This window comes from Vanacampus margaritifer, chromosome 11 (assembly GCF_051991255.1).
Source record: "Vanacampus margaritifer isolate UIUO_Vmar chromosome 11, RoL_Vmar_1.0, whole genome shotgun sequence".
NCBI lineage: Eukaryota > Metazoa > Chordata > Actinopteri > Syngnathiformes > Syngnathidae > Vanacampus > Vanacampus margaritifer.
Genome location: NC_135442.1, coordinates 5,898,470 through 5,919,649, shown reverse-complemented (window position 1 = coordinate 5,919,649; position 21,180 = coordinate 5,898,470). Strand labels below are relative to the sequence as shown.

At 39.9% G+C, this 21,180-nt stretch overlaps 1 protein-coding gene across 2 annotated transcripts in view; it reads right to left on the bottom strand.

The window, feature by feature from the left end:
• scn1laa (sodium channel, voltage-gated, type I-like, alpha) overlaps positions 1-21,180 on the bottom strand; it is a 30,158-nt gene that overhangs the window by 3,769 nt on the left and 5,209 nt on the right. The window contains exons 2-26 of one of the 2 annotated variants that reach the window (XM_077579225.1): positions 18,629-18,945; positions 18,258-18,376; positions 18,073-18,162; positions 17,859-17,987; positions 17,212-17,303; positions 16,422-16,685; positions 15,610-15,673; positions 15,317-15,458; positions 13,675-13,881; positions 12,137-12,385; positions 10,073-10,444; positions 9,463-9,580; positions 9,158-9,396; positions 8,287-8,460; positions 7,853-8,209; positions 7,197-7,679; positions 3,479-3,605; positions 3,246-3,400; positions 2,975-3,148; positions 1,909-2,031; positions 1,461-1,736; positions 1,319-1,375; positions 1,097-1,234; positions 382-486; positions 27-297 (exon numbers count right to left, since the gene is read on the bottom strand). In XM_077579225.1, coding sequence (XP_077435351.1) covers positions 27-297; positions 382-486; positions 1,097-1,234; positions 1,319-1,375; positions 1,461-1,736; positions 1,909-2,031; positions 2,975-3,148; positions 3,246-3,400; positions 3,479-3,605; positions 7,197-7,679; positions 7,853-8,209; positions 8,287-8,460; positions 9,158-9,396; positions 9,463-9,580; positions 10,073-10,444; positions 12,137-12,385; positions 13,675-13,881; positions 15,317-15,458; positions 15,610-15,673; positions 16,422-16,685; positions 17,212-17,303; positions 17,859-17,987; positions 18,073-18,162; positions 18,258-18,376; positions 18,629-18,892 — 4,789 coding nt within the window. In that variant the 5' untranslated portion in view covers positions 18,893-18,945. The remainder of the gene's footprint in view (positions 1-26; positions 298-381; positions 487-1,096; positions 1,235-1,318; positions 1,376-1,460; positions 1,737-1,908; positions 2,032-2,974; positions 3,149-3,245; positions 3,401-3,478; positions 3,606-7,196; positions 7,680-7,852; positions 8,210-8,286; positions 8,461-9,157; positions 9,397-9,462; positions 9,581-10,072; positions 10,445-12,136; positions 12,386-13,674; positions 13,882-15,316; positions 15,459-15,609; positions 15,674-16,421; positions 16,686-17,211; positions 17,304-17,858; positions 17,988-18,072; positions 18,163-18,257; positions 18,377-18,628; positions 18,946-21,180) is intronic. The other variant, XM_077579226.1, reaches the window with a different exon arrangement.

The following is a 21,180-nucleotide window of genomic DNA, read 5'->3' as shown; positions in this document are numbered from 1 at the left end:
CCACAGTTAATGCAAATGGATCGTACCAATAATTGAGAGAACGACGACGATGAAATCAAACACATTCCAGCCGTTTGTGAAAAAGTACTGGCGGAGTGCGATCATTTTCAACAAACACTCGCCGGTGAAGACGCAAATGAACCCCCCGTTGATCCAGCTGAGAATTTCTTTCTTTTTATCTGACTGGTCATCAGTTTCCACCATCATGGCAACCATGTTAAGCCATATGAGAACCATGATCACCACATCAAATGCTTGTTTTGTGGTGATGTCAAATATATATGCTTGAATCTTGTTCTGAAATGGAAGATGCAACAAAAAATTACGGCAAGACGGAATACAAATATTTAGAATGAAGAGTAGATTTTTAAAGCTACATACCGATGGTCTGGGAATAGGTTTTTGTGGTTTCTTTGAGCCCAACTTTTTCATGGCATTATAGTATTTCTTCTGTTCTTCAGTCATGAAGATGTCTTGGCCTCCAAAGTATAGAAGGGAGGTGAGGTATATTAAATCACTGCAAGGCGTACTTTCTGAACATAAAAATATCCGATTTCCGTGCAAATACTCTGGAACCTCGAAAGTGAAACACCACATCAGATGTACTATTTGGAGATTAACAAAAAATATGCCTTACAGCAATCCAATTAGCATCATGCACCTCTGCATATCTCATGAGTTCTCAGCAAATCCAACATTTTGCATCTCATCAGGTTGCTGATTGGTGGAATGTTGACCAATTCCTCTTTAATGGTTGTGCAAAATTGCTGGATATTGGGAGGAACTGAACACGCTGTTGTATTTGCCAATCCTGAGCATCCCGATCATGCTTGTTGGGTGACATGTCAGGTTTGTATACTTGTCATGCAAGAACGAGAATGTTTTTTTTTTAGCTTCCAGGACTTGTGTAGATATTCTTGAAGTATGGGGCCATGAGGCTAATATGGTCACACCAGATACTGACTGGTTTTCTCAATAAGAAAAACAATAATCGAAATTGACCAGTGTCCTGGTGCTGGATGGATTGTTTGTCCTTAGAGGTTCCATTGTCAGTCAAAATCATAAACAGTACTGTCTTAAAATACTTAATACTTATCTTTCTCTTTTGCTGATTGAAATTGTCGATTATGACACCAATGAAGAGATTGAGTGTGAAGAAGGCGCCAAATATGATGAAAATAACAAAATACATATACATCTTCAGGTTGATCTCATACGCTGGCTGTTCTCCGTGCTAGAAGGTTATAAGAGTGAACATTTGTAATCCGTTTTGGGTCCGGCATAAACATGACAAAAGCTAAACGTAAAATGTTATTACCTTGCTTGGAGAGTCTACTGCAGCATACATGATGTCCATCCAGCCCTTAAACGTAGCCTGTGTACATACTCCAAATTAGTCATTTGAAATCAATCGTCATTTCCAAGCAAATGAGTCAAATGTGAATGTGATCGTAACGCACCACTTGTAGCAACGCAAGGTAACCCAGTCCAACATTATCAAAGTTGACTTTAATATTCTTCCAAAGAGCAACTTCCTTCCCCAAGGCCAAACATTCTGTTATGTTCGGTACTACATGAGGCGGGATAGGCTCATCTGAGGTTCTGTTGATACAGCGGTAGTACTTTCCCGCAAATAAGTTCACGCCCATGATGCTGAAGATGAGCCAGAAGATGAGGCACACCAACAGTACATTGAAGATAGAAGGAATTGCCCCGAGTAGTGCATTGACAACCACCTGTAGAACACCAAATATACATAGTCCGTTAAATGTTTAAAGTTTGCGGCTTGTTGGTCATGCATTGTTTACTTGTATCGTTTTTGTTAGAGAAAGTGCTCTCAAGGTCTTTCAAATGGATGGTAGCGGGTTGTTTTATGACATTGAGCTGCAGAGTTTCCGGAAGACTCACCCTCATTCCGTCGAACCTTGAAAGGGCTCTCAAGGGCCTCAGAGCTCGCAGGGTTCTCAGAGACTTGATGGCCCCAAGTTCAGCAAATCCCATCGCGTTGGCTGCTAGACTGACCAATGAAACCTAGAACGCAACACACAAAACAACAGATGGGCTCACAGTCACATCATTGGCTGAACAGATGCTTTTGACACGTTTTGTCATCATACTGTCGACGATATACTGTATTTGTGAAGTATGTTGATTTGACTGAGCAAGAGTTGACAAAAATGCTTCACGAAGACCCGTTGCTATGGGCAAAGGAAGCTAGATGATATATATTTTCTGAGTGGAGCGTTCGATTCTTTCACATTGGTCAGTACTTTACATTTACAGTGAATGAATGGACAACTTTTAATTTATCACCGTGGTTCCTTGATCTTGAACGTAAACTTTGTTTTGTAATCCATTCCTTTACCAAATCTCTACAGGAAAACTGTAATGCTGCCAGTCCAACCTCAAACATTTTTAGGTAGTTGGACCAGACCAGTTTTAACCGGGATAGTCTCGGTTTTGAATCCTATAATTCGAGACCCGGAGGACTTCGTCGGCCCCATAGTTTTTCAGGTGTGTCCTGTTCCAGCGTCCCGATGTGCATTGCCTTGCTTAGCGCTGTTGAACTGTCAACCAAGATAGCATTTAGCATTAGCTAAAGCAATAACACACCCAACGGTTTCATTTTCAAAAAATGGTCACCCAGAAGAAGCACATAACTTCGACTCTTCCCTGGCTGCATTTGCACACGAGTTCATTTTTAAGATTCTTTTATTTGCTTTTAAATCTTACAACGCGTCAGCCCTAGACTCTGCCCCGTACTTTGTTTCAACCATAGTTGTTCTAAAAGTGCTATATAAATAAAGTTGGTCTCCTTGTGGGATATAGTGACAAAATGTAGCCCTATACAGGAAGTATCTGATGGTAAACAATTTGGTGTTTTTCCAAAATAGGAGATAGAATCAAGGTCTAACTGAGCTCCATCTACTTGTTCCAGAAATTATAACCGTTTTTTTAAGCTAGGTCAACTTACAGCAACAATGAGGAAGTCAAGCCAACACCAGGCATTTGTGAAATACTTGGCATAGCCGTAGGCCACCCACTTCAGTAACATCTCCAAGATGAAGATGTAGGTGAACATTTTGTCTGCGTACTCCAGCATTGCTTTAATGTTCTTCCTGGTTTCAATGTAGACATCTTCAAAAGCCTGTTTGACAACGAAAAAGTAAGGATGATTACACTTCAGCAATATTACTTTAAAACTCATCAAGAAGTAAAAAAAAAAAAAAAAAAAAAAAACTTACTAAAGCGCCGCTACTAAGCAGGATCATGAAGATGATGAAGCTCTCAAACCAATTGTGCTCCACTATTCGGAAACATGTCTTTCTGATAGTCCACCATATTTTCCACCTGCCCACCTCAACATTTACTTGGCAACACTGGAACCTCTGCACACAGCCTGAAAAGGAACAAATAACAAGCATGGCCTTAATTGACAGCAAAGATGAGTCGTGGTTGTTTTCGAACTGATACTCACTGTCAGGAAAGCAGGCGTCGGGTTCCATAGATTCCTCTAATTCAAAGTCTAGAGAGTCTCCGTCTTTTTCCCCCAAGTCCACTGTGCTGCCCTCAGAGGTGCTGAGCTGGCCTTCGTCATCGATGGTCTAAATGGATCAGGGCGAACAAGAGCAACATAGAACAGTCTGTCTGCAAATTTCCCAAACAAGACAAGGTCAAGGTCCTTATGTGTCTCGGTGCTGTGTTAAATATTACGTCCTTTAGTTGATGTTTCGTTGTCTTGAGCAGGTATCCTTTAGCGATTGGTACTTAAGATAAAACTAAAAAATAAATGTTTAAGTGAATGTGTTTTTGTTTTTTAAAATTTTATTGTTAAACAAGAAGGGAGTGTTCAGCTTCATTTTTCAGCCAGAGGTGGCAGTAGCGATTCTAAATTAAATTTTCTGTGTTTAGTTGCTTTAAAAAAAAAGAAAAAGTTTTTATTGAATACGTGATTTTTTTTTTATGCCTGCTACCAACACTGAAACACCTTCTGGAGCCTGTGGCACACCACAGATTGTGCTTACAGTAAACATAAGCATATATAAACCATTAAACATTTATGCTGAAGACCCAGGTAAACTACACTATCTAGGCAAAATTATCTAATCAATTAAATAATCAATCAGGAGTTGGACTCGACCTGTTTTTCCCCTTGAATCTTAATTATGCTTGTGGAGGAGTTTGTGGAAACGTTTTAGAGAAAGCCCTTTTGTGTTCAGGACTGTTCCAGTGCAGTGTACAAAGCAAGCACTATAAGACATGAACGGAACTCTTAACCTAGAACCCGTCAAACAAAAAAATCCCAGACACACTGGAAAACTTTGTCAAGATATATGGGCACCAACTATATTTTATAGTCAGGTCAGTTCTACACAAGGTAACCTATCAGCACAATACTAAACATATCGTCGATTTAATACTGTATGGTAGTAAGCATTACTATCTCTGTCACGGCGCAAAATCAAATCCAACATCCGATTGTGGTCGTAATGTTGGCACATGTATCCAGCCAGTGTTGCTCTCTGCCAGCTTTGCACAGGGCGTGTCTGCTAAGAGTTAGAGGATGAGAACAGCCTGAAAGGTTTCCTGGTGAATAGTGGAGGAGCCCTCGACCGTCCTGGGACTGGCTAATGCAGTGCGGGGAATGATGTAAGCATGTAACTGTGATATGCTCTGAGCACTAAAGTTAATGTGTTTGTGCCACCAATGAAGCTTTCAATGTACACTCGAAATCTGTCAATTATTTGCGATAAAATTGTGCACAATTAAATAGCAAGCGATTCATGTTATACTACTTTCTATGTGATATACAACTCCCCTTTGAAAGTATTAAAACAGCATAAGTGAAGAGAAAATATTAACAAATAAAAAGAAGCAGGATTGCTGAGCACAAACACTGGAGGTGAATTAAGTTAAGAAAAAAGCCAGTCAGCTAAAAGTTTTTTTTTTTGCGTGATTACATCTCCATTATGTGTGTAATGTACAGTAAAGTGCTCTTACAAGCTTTTTTTCTAAACATTGTGCAGGAAAATATTTTAGGATAACGTGTTAAACAAGGGTATAGTGTTTCATCCGCAATGTAAGCCTTGCCTCAAAACAAAACAAATCGGGCTTTTAGATCAAAATGGCACATAATGTGATATGCACTAAGCACTCATTGTGAATTCAATTTTTTTTGATACCTTATACATGTTTGAAGATAATTGTTGCAAACATGCAACTATACAGTCCTCATTTATAAAGATAAAAACCTTTTCCACTTTCACATGTCTTGACTTTTGGTGGGGGCGGGGCATCTTCAGACATGACCACTTTAGAGCGCCTTGTTGTCAGCCATGAGTGCTGGTGGTCACACAGGGAAAAGCAGGAGAGCAAGGATGGAGAAATAAAACCTTTTTTTAATGTATTTATTCTGACTTGACAGCTAGCATGTGGGCTAGGTCTTTATGCTGTTGTGGCCACTTTATAGAGTGCCTCGTTGTACGTTGTTAATACATTGTTGGATCTTTTTCTTCTTTGAAATTCGGTGGAGGTAGTTACTACACTCTTCTCTGTGGTGTATTTAATTCAAAATACATTTTTATTCTCACTTTACAGGAACTTTTAAGGACTCGGGTTTTATGGTGCTATCGCCATCACTGCCACATTATCTATTGCTGCCATGGGATTGGTGTAGCAATAATATCCTTAGATCAAGACAATATACAATATTAAATGCATATGCAAATGAGGCGGGCGGGCGGGGGGAGGCTTGGGTGTGTGGATGGCTCTCGGTGCAACGTGTTGCCTCAGTGGAAGCGAGAGAAAAAGAGGTGCGCTTGTTTTATTTTTCTCGCCGCTCTCATTCCAAACACTACCACAATACTCTTTCCCCCTCACTCAGCCAAACTGGCTAGCGCTCCTGTGAGGGAGAACAAATTACCAAATGACAAGACATAATTTCTCTGAGGTGGGCTGGCGCCGTGTGGCACAAGCTCACGGCTGAGCTCAACTGAATAATAATTAATAGTAATAAATCCTAAAACGCCACTGCCAGTGATGTCGATGGGTCGGGAAAAAAATGAGAGCCGCTAGCAAGCAACAATTTATGGTTCTTCTTTGAGAACCGGATCAAATTTTTTATGTGCACACTTGACTATCCTCTTGGTTAGTTTAATTAGCAGCCAACATTGGTACAGTTCAGTCCTATTATAATTTAGAAAGGTAAACTCTGATCTTGCTTGTGTTTGCCATGCATTGCGTGTGGTTGTGATAGCTGCTTCTATGTAAATAGTGTGACGTCATGGTAGGACGACACAATATAACCTGCTAATGAACTAAAAAAAAAAAAAAAGGGACATTATCTGGAGACAAAAATGGGTTGCAATTCTGTTGGCATTGAATATCTTGTTTTCAATTTTTTGTTGTTGTGCCTTTTCCATTAGCTGGCTTCTTCCGACCACAAAAGCCACATTTCTCCCAAGCAGTCGTTCATTTTGTCTCGGTGTGTCCGTTCGTCTTCAATTCCGCTTATCCGGGGTCGGGTCGCGGGGGCAGCAGCTTTAGCAGGGAAGCCCAGACTTCCCTCTCCCCAGCCACTTCACCCAATCCTCCAACGGGATCCCAAGGCGTTCCCAGGCCAGCCGAGAGACGTAGTCTCTCCAGCGTGTCGTCCCCGGGGCCTCCCGCCGGTAGGACATGCCCGGAACACCTCCCCAGGGAGGCGTCCAGGAGGCATCCGAACCAGATGCCCGAGCCACCTCAACTGGTTCCTCTCAACATGGAGGAGTAGCGGCTCGACGCTGAGTCCCTCCCGGATGACCGAGCTTCTCACCCTATCTCTAAGGGAGAGCCCGGCTACCCTGCGGAGGAAACTCATTTCGGCCGCTTGTCTCGGTGTGGTTGTATCAAATAAACCCCACTCACGTTTGTCTTCCCTTCCTACCTGAACTGTGGGATTATTTTGAGATCTGTTTTGGGAACTGTTTTGGTCTATTTATGAACCAATAATACATTTACTGGTTTAGCTAGAGTTGGTATTTAAATAATCCTCCTCAACATGCAGTTCACATCTTGACATCATGAGACCAAGACGACACCTAACAATTGCTCATCATATACTGTCTGAGCAAGGACTTGGCAACAGACGCAAGGAAAACTCGCTCTAAGGACAAAAACCTCAAAACAGAACCCAGAAATTTGAACTGCATCCTTACCACACGGCATTCCGCTACATCGGATGAGACGCTGCTGAAGTCCTCTGTGTTGAGGTTTTCAAAGTCGGACTCTCCCACCGCGATAGGAACATGAAGCGTCAGACTGGGGTTGTTGATGAAAGACATTATGGAATCATCAGTCTTGCTGCATACAATGTACTTGTCCCCACTTTTGTCCACTCCAGTCACATCCCCGTTTCCATTCCTCGGTAGCTCTTTAATAGTATGATTAGGGACGCCGTTGGGTCCCGAAGCTTTATGGAAATCCTCTAGGGACGATCTGTCCTGTCCCTGGTTTTGCTCGTTACTCCTTAGACAGACACTGGTGCAGGTGCTCTGAAGCAGGGACTTGACAAAGGTGATACCTTTGTGTATTCGTGCAATGGCAATCTGCAAATTGTTTGTGTCGCTGTCGTCTTCGGTGGCAGCCAGGTTATCCGCACTGAATGAACTCAGGAGCAGGGCCAGGAACAGGTTCAGCACCTGGTAGATCATAATAAGACCAATGAGATCAGCGCCTCAATATTGTAAGACTACAATAAGTTTCCACACTGTATGTTTTTATAAAACTCTGATCTATATTTGCATCAATTAACTTGACCTATCGATTCGGATGACTTGGACTCATGAATTGACCACAAGAGATGAAAATGTACCACAAGGTTTCCAATAACCATGACCATCATATAGACAGTGATGCACATGGTTGGTCCAGCCACCTCCATGCAGTCCCACATGGTCTCTATCCACTCTCCACAAAGCACTCGGAACACAATGAGGAATGAATGGAAAAAGTCGCTCATGTGCCAGCGGGGCAGGGTGCAGGTGCTGGAGATTTTACACACACAATCCTTGTAACTTTTCCCAAACAGCTGCATGCCCACTACAGCAAAGATGAAGACGATAATGGCCAGAACCAGTGTCAGGTTTCCCAAAGCCCCCACAGAGTTACCAATTATTTTGATAAGGGTGTTGAGAGTAGGCCATGACTTGGCCAACTTGAACACTCGCAGCTGTCAAAAGAAAAAGACAAGGTTTGAAAGAGACTCTTCAACTGCTTTCACGGAATGTTTTGCACGGTGAAACTTACCAATCGGAATGATCTCAAGACAGACATTCCGACAACATTGGACAAGCAGAGCTCCATTAAGCTTAAACTGACAATGATTCCATCAAAAATGTTCCATCCTTCCTGAAAGTAATAGTACGGATCCATGGCGATGATTTTGAAGACCATTTCAGCTGTGAAGATGCTCGTGAATACCTTGGGGGAAAAAAAACAGAAATGCCCTTTCATAAACATTGTCACTATTAATTAATTAACAATGTGATTAATTAACTCATTCACTCCCAGCCATTTTCACTGAAGCAACCCCCTTCGCTCCCGGCTGTTTTACTGAATTTTGACTGATTTTGCAAGGCCCACTGAATATTATGTTCTATTGCTATTAAAACATGGAACCTACCATAAGAAAGATTAGGGTCTCTTCCTTCAGGGAGAAAAAAAAAAGTATATTTCTATCTGTTTTTGTTTTGCAGCAATTAGCATCAGAATAGTTTCATCATTTTATTCACAAATTTGCTTAGAACTGTGGGTAAATCAGCTTGTTTTCAACATGGCCCTGGTTGATCTCTTATACTCTGCTGCCACATGCTTTTGTAATAACTACCATTGCTTCAACCTTTTTGTGCAGTTGAGAGGCTGCATCATAGCCTTCTGTATGCTCTAGCATAAAAAAAAAACATAAATACATCTTTTAGACACATAAAACATTTATACGTTTTTGGGAGCAAATGAGTTAACTAATCAATCTTCTAATTTTGATACACCACAGGAAACAGTGTTGTTAACAACCTTTCCATTGCAAAGTATATCAAATGTAGGACTGGGTTTTAAAAAGATCAAATAATAGAATGGATATTTCTTTTTCTGGCATCACTTTGCAGAGTCTTTAACTCACCATATTGCCCACACTTAGCGTCCTTTGGAAATCCTTGCTCATTTGGTCATGCTCCATAGCCATGAATAAGGTGTTGAGTACAATGCAGATAGTGATGGTTAGATCCGTAAATGGATCCATCACAATGAGTCTCACCACCTTCTTGATCATCCGCCAGACCGGACAACACTCCCAGATGAGGAAAGTGTTTGCGAAACTGTACCAGCAGGGAGGACACTTTTGTCTCGATTCCTCAAGCTCTGTTGCAAATAAAAGATAGGGTTGCTGTTTGTCTGCTCCCAAGTGTTGCAGGATCCAGAACCTACCTTCCATTGTGCTGGTTATGACACTGGCCACGCTATAAGTTCTATCCCTGGCCCCGGGGTCCTCGGGAAAGTCGGTACATTCCTGGTTTGTTCCTCCATCAGTGTCGGTGGTGTCAGCCTGGCGGGACGAAAACTCTTTTGTAAATGCCGAGTGAGAATTAGCATCATAAAAGTGACAAAGGACAAATAGTAAACATTTGAACATGGTGAGATAGCATCATAGCAGCTAACCAGTCCAAAGGCCATTATGACTTTTTCCATGACCGTAAGATCCTTACAGTTCAGTTCAGTTTTTCCTGGTCAAGAGTATTTGGGATGGTAATCGAAATGATATCGAAAGTGGTCAGTTCAAGTTGGATATTCTGGAAACCTTTGAAATAGAAATGCAATAAAATGAACGGAACTGAACTGAAATGGACCATACCGCACGAAACAAGGTGTCTTTTATTCTCCTCATAAGCACTTAAGGTACGTTGAGGTTTTATTCGAAATTCAAATACCCATTTCACTGATTTCAATTTGCATGCTTTACAACAGTCGGGACAACAAGCAAAGAATTACTACTGATGCAATGGCAGAGTTGAAACGAGACGGGACAACCCTTTCTTACTTTGTCTCTATTGGAGGTCATATCTACTGTCAGTTTAGGACGAAAGAGCCCCATAGGTGATAACGGGATTGAATCGACACCCATTAAGGACACTACTCCGTTGCAGTCTACAGTGCTCTGCTTCATCCTGCAGGGTGAAAGCAGCGGATGTGGAAAGAAGCTGGACTGGCTGATACTGCTGCTGTGGCGGTCGCACCCCCGGGTAAAAAACAAAGAGGTTCTTCGACTCCGGTTGTCCTCAAAAATGCTGTTCTCATCATCGGCAAACTCATTTTCTGAGCCGGCATCTCGTGATGGGCTTTGGAAACTGAAAACGCTGGTCCTGCTGTTCCGTCTGGATGAGAATGGGGGTCCGTGAATACTCAGAAAGGACTAAGAGAGAAAGATATTCTTCAGTAGCAAGGACGAATACACGGGGTAGTGTGAAGAAGAAACAACTTTAGGACAATCATATGAACGGATGGGGCTTGAGTGGGGGAGATGAAGAGTGGCGTGATGATGACCAATGCGCAGTTAAGCATTGAAAACAAAAGCAAATTAAAAGCCGTATTTGCGATGACTGAAAACCACGATGATGAGGAGGAAGGAAGGAAGGAATTGGCGATGACGGTGGCCGGAATGGTGAAAAGCATTTCAAGGATAGCGAAATTAAAAAAAAGCATCGTTGGTGACATCATCAGCAATGACAAGTTGAGAAGAAGATTTGGATTTTGATGATGATGATGATGATGATGCGCCACAAGCACATAAAGAAGCTGACTTTCAGGCTTGATTGTAATGAAAATAACAACAGCGTGTTTTACCCAATAAAGAAGAAGGCACAGCATGGACATGCGATGCGCAATAAATCAGTAAAAGATGCACAGTAGTGTTTTTAAAGAATGTCATCACTCTATAAACGTAACATCAGATACACCTATGCAATCCAATGGAGCGATAATAAAGTTTTTCGTCCAGGGTTATTAATGCAGAATGTTTGATAAAACTCATATATTGGATTGTACAAGGGGACCTTATGTTGTGCCTGCTGAAGGCGATGCAGTTCATTTATAGAGAAGCTCTTTAGGAACAATAATGTTTACATTTTTATTTACTTATCATAAGTCACTAATTCACTGCCATTGACGGCTATAGACGTCAAAAATTCATTTGAACTATTTCAATTAGTTACATTTTTTTTCCCACTTTTGTTAACAAGAGTATGAAAACCTAGATGTTTTATTGTATTAGAACAGATTTAAAATCTCTGATTAATCCCGAGTTAATTAATAAAGTCATGCGATTAATTATGATTAAAAAAAATTATCGCCTGACGCCCTTAATTTTTAATAATCTTTTCCTTATGAAAAAAGATTATTAAAAATGAAGAAAAAAAATATATATAAAAAAAAGGGGCATCAGGCAATTAAAATTTGTAATCGTAATTAATCGCATGATTTCACTAGTTAACTCACGATTAATCACAAATTTTATATCTGTTCTAAATGTGCAAAAAAAAACTAGGTTTTCATACACTTGTTAACAAAAATGGAAAAATATGTTTAAACAAATAAGAAATAGTTCAAATGAATTTTGGCAGTGAATGAGTTAATTAGTCATTCATCACTGCTCACAGCGGAACAACAGAAGTTGACATGTAACCATGGTAACTCCGGAAAACATAGTGCTTTAGGAAAGCAGCCATCTAAAATCTAAATATTTAGGGTCTGATTTACTAAGATAACAAAGAGTGGACGCTAAATTGAATGTTCATGTTAACAGATTGGTTTTCACCCTGGAAAATTTGGTAGAGCAAGAAAAGTACAAAATGAAGTCTGAAATCAAGGTGAAGTGATTTCGTTGAGGTGGAATCAACCTGGCGATTCCAGATGTTATCCGGATTAAATGAATCTACAGTATTTACATTTGAGTGTCTGGTAGAAATGCGCAAAAATGAATGCACGAGGAACATCAACATTGCAGCCATTTTTGCGTGCGCCAACCTTGAGTAAATCAGGCCCTTAGAGCGACATTACGCTGCAAGACAACACAGAACATCGGATCAACGTCTGAATGGTACTGAACCTGGTGGGCTGAGGAGCGCTTCATGTCACAGTTGAGCACATTGGGCTCCACCGAGAAGCGGCATCGGGCCTTCTTAAAACTCTCCTGAGACTCGGACTTTGAGCCCTTGCCCTCGTCTTTTCTTTTCCTCCGCCTGTTGGATCGCTCTTTAGCACTTTTGGAGCTCAGCTTGGAGGTTTCCGAGGAGCTCTCCGTGCCACCGGCGTGGTCGCTGACCTCACCGCGCTCTCCAGACGCCACCGCTGCGGCCTGGAGAGCGGAGAGGGAAATGTCAGATTTGACAGCAGTTTGGAAAAAAAGCGATTTCATCTCTAGTAACACAATAACGGATCTCTGTTATCGGATTAGATGTTATGACATTCAACATGAATAGATTGATGGCCTTTAACAAGATGACACCAAAACAACACAGTACAAATATTAACAGGCGTACTTTCTATGGAACTTTTCTCGAACTGCTCGATTCCCCGACTGTCGTATCATCAACTCATTCACTGCCATTGACGGCTATAGACATCAAAATTCATTTTAACTATTTTTTATTAGTTTAACATTTTTGTCCCACTTTTGTTAACAAGAGTGTGAAAACCTATATTTTTTTTAATTGTACATTTAAAACATATAAAATGTGTGATTAATTGTGAGTTAACTAGTGAAGTCATGCGATTAATTATGATTACAAATTTTAATCGCCTGACGCCCCTAATTTTTTTATAATCTTTTTTTTTTTTAATTTATGGCAGTGTTTCTTTTTTCCACTTTTGTTGACAAGAGTATGAAAACCTAGACATTTTTTATTGTACATTTAGAACAGATATAACATTTGTGATTAATCGTGAGTTAACTAGTGAAGTCATGCGATTAGTTACAATTAACAATTTTAATCGCCTTTCGCCCCTAATTTTTTATATATATATTTTTTAATGAATTTATGGCAGTGTTTCTTTTTTCCACTTTTGTTGACATGAGTATGAAAACCTAGACATTTTTTATTGTACATTTAGAACAGATATAACATTTGTGATTAATCGTGAGTTAACTAGTGAAGTCATGCGATTAGTTACAATTAACAATTTTAATCGCCTTTCGCCCCTAATTTTTTATAATTTTTTTTTAATGAATTTATGGCAGTGAATGAGTTAAAGACAAAAGCAAAAAAAAAAAAAAATCATGCTGACAGAACTAACCTTAAGAATAGTAAATGTCCTATCATTTATTAAGTCTCAATTATTGCCCTAAACTTGAAGCCCGGAAGAACAACAGAATTGTACACACGTGACAGAACAATAGCCCTTTTTTTGGTGTATTTTATTGTGCGTCTCATTCAGTAAGTGGCTGTAAGTGCATTGGCGATATTTTTTTCCACTTGAGTGTGTGTCTGAAGTGTGCAGGGATGTCCAATTTTGACTCGCAACAAAATGGATGAAGTCATAGCTCATAAATAGAAAAACTCATAAATTGGGGCACTTGTTAGTCAAGGCGGCACTGCATTTTTACGCCTTACTTTTGTAACTCCTTACTCCCAACACTGGACCCACCTGAGAACCTTCCTGCTGCCGTTTGAGTTGCTCCATCATGGCCTGAAACTCCTCCTTCTTCTCCTGAGCCTCCTTAATTGTGGCCTGGCTCTGCTCCTCGTACGCCATTGCCACCACAGCCAAGATCAGGTTAATTAGGTAGAAGGAGCCAAGAAATATGACCAGTACAAAGAACACCATGTAGGGCTTTCCAGAGGCCCGTAGTGTCTATAGGGAACAAACAAATGACAGTCATATTAGGCAATTTCCGATGATTTATGAGTAAATTGCCAATTGCTACTAGAATTATAGTTACTGGTGCTTTTGAGACCTGGAAAAAAAACCCAATATGAATATATTTTATATTATGTTTTTGTTTTTTTAATTAAAATACAGTACATACAAACAGCAATATTAATGTGTGAGCTTGCTGATAGGGTGGACATTTTTGGCTAATGTTAGCATTTAATAAGTGCATGGTGGACCTTCACTTCGCTGACCGTATACTGTTCAACTCATTCACTGCCATTGACGCCAATAAACGTCCAAAATTAATTTCAACAATTTTTATTAGTTTAACATTTTTTTTCCACTTTTATTAACAAAAGCATGAAATTAGAATAAAATTTAAAATTATTTTTTAAATTATAATTAATCGCATGATTTCAATAGTTAAATTACAATTAATCAAAAATGTTATATCTGTTCTAAATGTACAATATTTTTTTCCTAGGTTTTCATACTCTTGTTAACAAAAGTGGAAAAAAATGTTAAACTAATAGAAATAGTTCAAATAAATTTTTGACGTCTATAGCCGTCGATGGGAGTGAATGAGTTAATGAATGCATTGTGTATTTTTGAAAGGTTTTTAATAATATGCCGGTCAATTTAATGGACCGATAATATCTCTATTATAATTGGCAAAAATCAGCCAATTTTTTTGCCGATTTTTACCGTTTCAAATTTATTTTTGTTTTTTTTGTTTTTTTTTACACATTAACACATACAACACAAGTCAAAGATAATGACATTCAAACACCCCCAAAATGGCTGATTTTTGTCTCCGTTGTGAAGTTAAACAAAACAAGTATTATACAGTCAAAGGGAATTTTATTTTATTTTATTCATTACATATTTTATTTAACTGATCGGCTGATTCATCAATTAGCAGAATTCTTTTCTGATAAATACTGGAATACACATTGCCCGAGTCCTGTGTTTGCCACGCCTCGACTCGTTTTTTTTTTTTATTCATTCTAGTTAAGACACACCTGCGCATCATGTAGAGCTTTGTTTGAACAATGTCTTCAAAATGTATTTTTCAAATAGTGTAACGTGAGAAGGCTTTGACAGAGGACAACCTGTGCTGTTGTTGTATTTAGACAAACAGACAGAACAAATACTGCTCATCCATTAACCTATGAACCATAAACATTAAAAAGGAAACAATATGTTCTTCATTTGAGCAATCAACCTTCTCTGTAAGAGGCTTTGGAATTCATTGCCAACTGAAATCAAATTATTTTAGAAATAAAATCCTTCACCCAAAAGGTTACGAGTTGGCTTAGATCAAATCAGAGCTGCACTGAAAAGGGCTAGACGTATTTAATAAATTGAGTGTGTTTTATTTATTTTACTGATAGAAATTCAACAAATGTGGTACCTGCTGGTACAGGTTTTCCCAAAAATCTTGAGTCATGAGTCTAAAGAGAGAAAGGAAGGCCCATCCAAATGAGTCAAAACTGGTGTAACCGTAGTCTGGGTTCTTTCCCACTTTGATGCATGAAAACCCTTCTGGACACTGCCTGCATCGAAAGACAAGACAAGAAAAAAATAGCACTCTATCATCAATGTATATAAATATCAACATAATTAAAGAGTTTGTGCATCATGACTTAATGCTGCAATTCAATTCATTGTGATGCTCCTTTGGGTGTGACTTTGAGATCAACTTACCCAGCCGCACTGCCGTTTCCACAAAGCAATGGATCCCGTTTGCCTGGCAGGTAATAGTAATTTTCTGGGGGAGACAATAATTGCAGCTCAAAAGTAGAGTGGTTGCAGTGCAAGACACTTTCGATAAATAATGATCTCATTCACTGCCATTGACGGTTATAGATGTAAAAAATTCATTAGTTTGAAAAAAAAAATCCACTTTTGCTAGCAAGAGTATGAAAACCTAGAATTTTTTTTAGGGTAAATTTAGAACAGATATACAATTTGTGATTAATCGTTAGTTAACTAGTGAAGTCATGTGATTAATTACAATTTTAAAAAAATATTGAATTTAATTTTAAAAAATATATTAAAAATAAGGGCCGTTTAATCATAATTAATCGCATTATAATTTTATATCTGTTATTAATGTACAATAAAAAATACAGGCTTTCATAAAAAAAAGAAATGAAAAATTGTTAGAAATAGTAACTATAATAGAAATAGTTCACATGAATTTTTGACGTCTATAGTCGTCAATGGCACTGAATGAGTTAATGCTTACGTCACACATTGTTATTGTTGAAACCATCATTTGTCATGATCTATCTATACTGGGTCAAACACAATGGCAGGCCGTGCATCTGCTACCTGGGTCTTCTTAAACGGGAACTTAATCCACCTCTTAATACCACCACCAGAGCTAGCTAGATTTCTAGGTTAGCCAACCTGCCTCTACAATGTCCAATAAAATAATCACATCCACATAATAGAGTTCCTTTGTGCGTTTTTACTCTACTAGAATGTTTGAAAGAGTAGCTTCAAATACTCACGATTATCAAGTGAGTACTCGGTCCAGTTGAAAGCCTCTTCCCAAGTACTGTTGTCTATGCTGTCCATGTAGGTCTCATTGGAAAATGTGCCATTGATGGCAGAATGATTGTGCACTGGCATGAACACACACTTTTGCTTTAAATGGCCCATGAACAGTTGCAACCCTATGAGGGCAAAGACGCTCAAGCAGAAGACGGTGAGGATCATCACGTCAGAAAGCTTCTTTACTGACTGGAACAGCGCACTGACGATGGTTTTCAAGCCTACCAAATGCAGTGACGTTGTTAGATCATGTCATATCGTCAAAGCCAGTTGTCAACAGTGCATGTGGTCGACTGACATTTAATGACAAGCAACAAATAGAAGAAAAATCGGATTTCAAGGCTCCACATGCAATACACTGAACTTGTGTTTTGGTTAACCGGAAAAACATGGTGCGATTGTCAAGGAGGAAATGTCAATATAAGCGTGAGGACAATTTAAGAGACTTGATTATGATTGATTGCCGCATTTGCTGCATTTTGGCCTCAGTGCTTTGCTTTCTAACCACAGGTAAATATGAAATTACTGACATCTGTGACATGCTTCACTGGCGATTCAAATTTTTTATGTAGTTCATTTGGTTTGGGTCACATTGTTTGTTATGTAGCAGCACAATGCCACTGTCTTAATCACAGAAAAGCATGTAGCAAAATGTGCATTTCAGTGCAAACAGTGGCAGTAAACAGTTCTCTTAAGACTTTGACATGTCATGCAGGTAAGTGAATGTATATTGCCTGTGCAGCTTACCTGGGATCACAGAAATAGCCTTTAAAGCTCTCAGCACTCTGAATGTGCGAAGAGCTGAGAAACTGCCAAGATTGACAAACTCTGTGACATACCTGCAGGAAAATTTTGAATTAAAAACTGAGAAAGAACGGGCAGAACAATCAGTATCAAATCACAGAAAAGGTTGTTAACAACAAACAAATCTGAATTGTTTAAAAAAAAAAAGCCAAGTATGGAAAAAAAAAGCTTTGAAAGTGAAAAATCAAGCCATTCTCCGCCTTTCTCTCAGACCTGACAATGAGGCGCTCTAAAGTAGCCATCCCTTCCCGAAGCTTCCATCCACACGTCGGCTGTAAAGTCAGCCTTAAAAAAAATAAGCCCCTCCTATTAATTTTGCCTTTCTCTGCATGCCATGCCCGCACTCATGAACAACGAGGCGCTCTAAAGTGGCCACACCTCCCAGAGCTTGCGTCTTTATGCTGGCTGTCAAGTCGGACTTTCAAAACCAAACGTCCTGGCTTTTCCATCTTCCTCTGCGTGATGTGCGCACACTCATAGTCGACTACGAGGCGCTCTAAAATGGCCACGCCAGCAGACTATGCGAAGGAAGTTGCATTCTCGGGGTATAGCTACTCTGCATACATACAATAGGGTGTGAAAATACTTACGCCATGACAATGACAGAGAAGTCCAGCCAGTTCCATGGATCTCTAAGAAAGGTGAACTTCCCTATGCAGAACCCTCGGGCTAAAATTTTAACGAGGGACTCAAATGTGTAGATTGCAGTAAATGTGTATCTGTTGGAAACAAAGAATGTTTCATCTCAAGTTTATCAGCACTTTATAGTATTGGATTCAATGTGCGACCATAGAAATGACATACTCGACAATTTTTGCCCAGTCAGGCGGCCGGTTCAGCGTCATAAATACACAGTTGGTGATGATAGTGCACATGATCACCAAACTGAACAATTTGCAAACAGGTGTTAAGGAAAAGCATGTCTTAGAATCAACACTCACACAATATACCAAAGACAATATAGGCAAGGTAGCATTCTAAAAGGATATGAATGGACCAAAATCCAAATAGATATTCTTCTAAGAAGGTTGAAGGGGCTCAGGAGGTACACGGCGGGAGCAGCGTTGAACCGGAAGATGACATTTCCTTTGTTTATTACTATGAATGTCTGGGAAACAAAAGACAGTCGACCAATCATATCAGCATTTTACAGCTAATTTACGAGCACTCGGACGCCGGGGTTCACTGAACAAACTCAACAAATCGCTAATCACATTTTGGAGACTGCTGATTCACGTCTTGTTTTTACTGTCTTCTTGTCAAGGCACATCGGTCCTGACTACTACTTTCCTCCAGCCGAACCAAAGACAAATCCATCGGGTCATTTGATCGATTAAGTCTGTTGCTTGAACAAACTTACTTTCTGATTACTGTAGAAGGGATCCAGGTCTTCCACCGGTGTGGAGACCAATCCTTTGGGGACCTCCCCGTACACCAGGGGGACGGACTTTCCCGCCTCCAAGTCGCTACTGGGCTTGGGTTCATCCTCATCGCTGCGCTTTCTCTTCTCTCCCTTTGGCTTTTTGGCGTTCTCCTCGGCGATCCGCTTCTCGATGGCGGCAAGGGAATCGCGACTAAAGCGGCGGAAGCTGTCTGGTCCTGGCGGTACAAGCAGCTGCGCCATCTTTTCATCCTGTACCTTCAGAGCGCACAGCTAGCCTCCCGCAAGAAATAGGCCTGGAGAGAAAAGTGTTGTTTCTTTAAGGCAGGAAAACTTTACACTTTTGTTTTAACCAGTCGATTTGCATCTCCCATCAATCCTGTCAATGATAGGCCGAATGATAGGCATATTTTATACACAAGGCAACTCAATGTGCTCCACAAAAGCAAAAAATCTAAGCTTTTAACCTGGATTTAAAATCATTTACACTCGGGGCTGAGCTTATTCCGTTCATGTGCAGCATAACAGCTAAATGCAGCTTCACCATGTTTACTTTTGAACTCTGGGCTCCCCTAATTGACACGAGTTTGTAAATCTCAGAGCCCTATGGGTTTATATCCAATCAGTATTTCTATAATGTACCGTATTCAAGACCCAAACCATTCTGTGATTTGTAGACCAGTAGCAGAATTTTGAAATCTCTTGTACAGCTGATTGATATGCGCTATATCAATCAATCAATCAATCAAACTTTATTATTATCTACAAAATGTTTGGGATAATGGTCTTACACGTGAAATTTCAACGATGAACCCGGAAGCCATTGTAACTTTTAGGCCTACAGTTGAACACAATTCACAACTGGTGTTTGATCCATGAAAACTTCCAAGCAAAACTTCCTGATTTCTGGGGTGTGGCTAAATAGGAAAGCAGTGACACACTTGGGCATTAGGCATAGCTCCGCCCTCATACGCCATCTAATAACTTAAGTGCCTTCATTATGTATCAGGGGTTTTCGAGCACAATGGTGAGTTATTTTATTATTCTTGTGAGGCCCATGCCTGTTAGCTTAACAAGCTAGCTGCTAGCTAGCTATTTTATTATTCTTGTGAGGCCCATGCCTGTTAGCTTAACAAGCTAGCTGCTAGCTAGCTATTTTATTATTCTTGTGAGGCCCATGCCTGTTAGCTTAACAAGCTAGCTGGTAGCTAGCGCCTCTCATCTTGGCAGGCAAAGCTCTGTAACGACCAAGTGGGATATATTCCAGCCATCAGATGCATTCATAAATTAATCGATGAGGCTTCCTCCCATAAAAAAAAAATCCTAAAAAGGGAAATTCAGAAATTGATAGACGAAAGTAAGTAGCGCTTTAGCTAGGGCGCCAGTGCAACAGGACGCTAGTAGACATGAATGTTATTGTTCATCTTTATGAAATATTGTTCAATTTGAAAGAGGAATTAACTAAATGAGCTCCATGAGTTTGCCTAGCACAGACACGCAGGCAGTATTTTTTAAGTAATCATCTGCTTCATAACAAAAAAACAAACAAAATGGCCGTAATAAAAAAGTCACTGCAGGCTTGCCAGTCTCTGTTAAGTTGACAACAAACCTTCTCTTTTTGTGACACAAACCAACACTGGAGGCCAACACCCTACTACTGCATGAGTAAAAACTTGAGTGCAATCAGCTAAAGTGGTCACACCTCTCACAGCCAACTCACTCCACACGACTCTCACGAGTCTGCCTCGCACCTCTCTCTCCCCTGTAGCTCATGGCAAATCATGCCCAACTCCAGACACTGTCATATAAATCACCAAAATATAAATCCTCCAGATTTAACTGCAGCTATAAAACTTTAAATCATTCTCTTGCAAACTGACATATATGTAGCTAGCGCAGCCTAGTTCTCAGTGGCTCAAATTAAGACTAATCTTGCTTTTAGGTGAGTATTTTTGTCTGTGCCAAAACAAGAATCCAATTGTTGCTGAAAGATAACAAAGACCATATTGGCCGACACCAGCTCAAATAAAACGGCAGTTGGGATTTGGTCCTGGTCAATGTCCGTCCGTCCGTCCGTCCATCCATCCGAGTTCTCATGCTGTCCCAGGCCGCCATGTTAGTGGGCACCGCATTGCTTTGTTATTGTGGTTTTTGAGTTTTTGGATAGCTAACATCATCACTAGTTAATTACTGTACAGGTAGGAGGGACGAGTTGTCTTTTCATCGTTTGAATCGGTGAGAAAAGACTGAGCTTTTGTCATGGGAAAGACTTGAGATTGTGGCTTTCATGATCTCACGCTGGCCATATATGTCCATACATTGCTGATTGCTATGGACACTTTTTCTTTTTATTGAAGGTAAGTTTTAACACCTAGCAATCTTTTACGTATATTTATCAAATATTATATCTTACGTTGGATGTCAGTCAACTGTTGCGGTAGTGTGATATTAAACATACATATGTAGAAATATAAGATTCTTTCATAACAGACAACTCCTAAAATGCTAACCGCTAACTAGCTTTGAGGGCA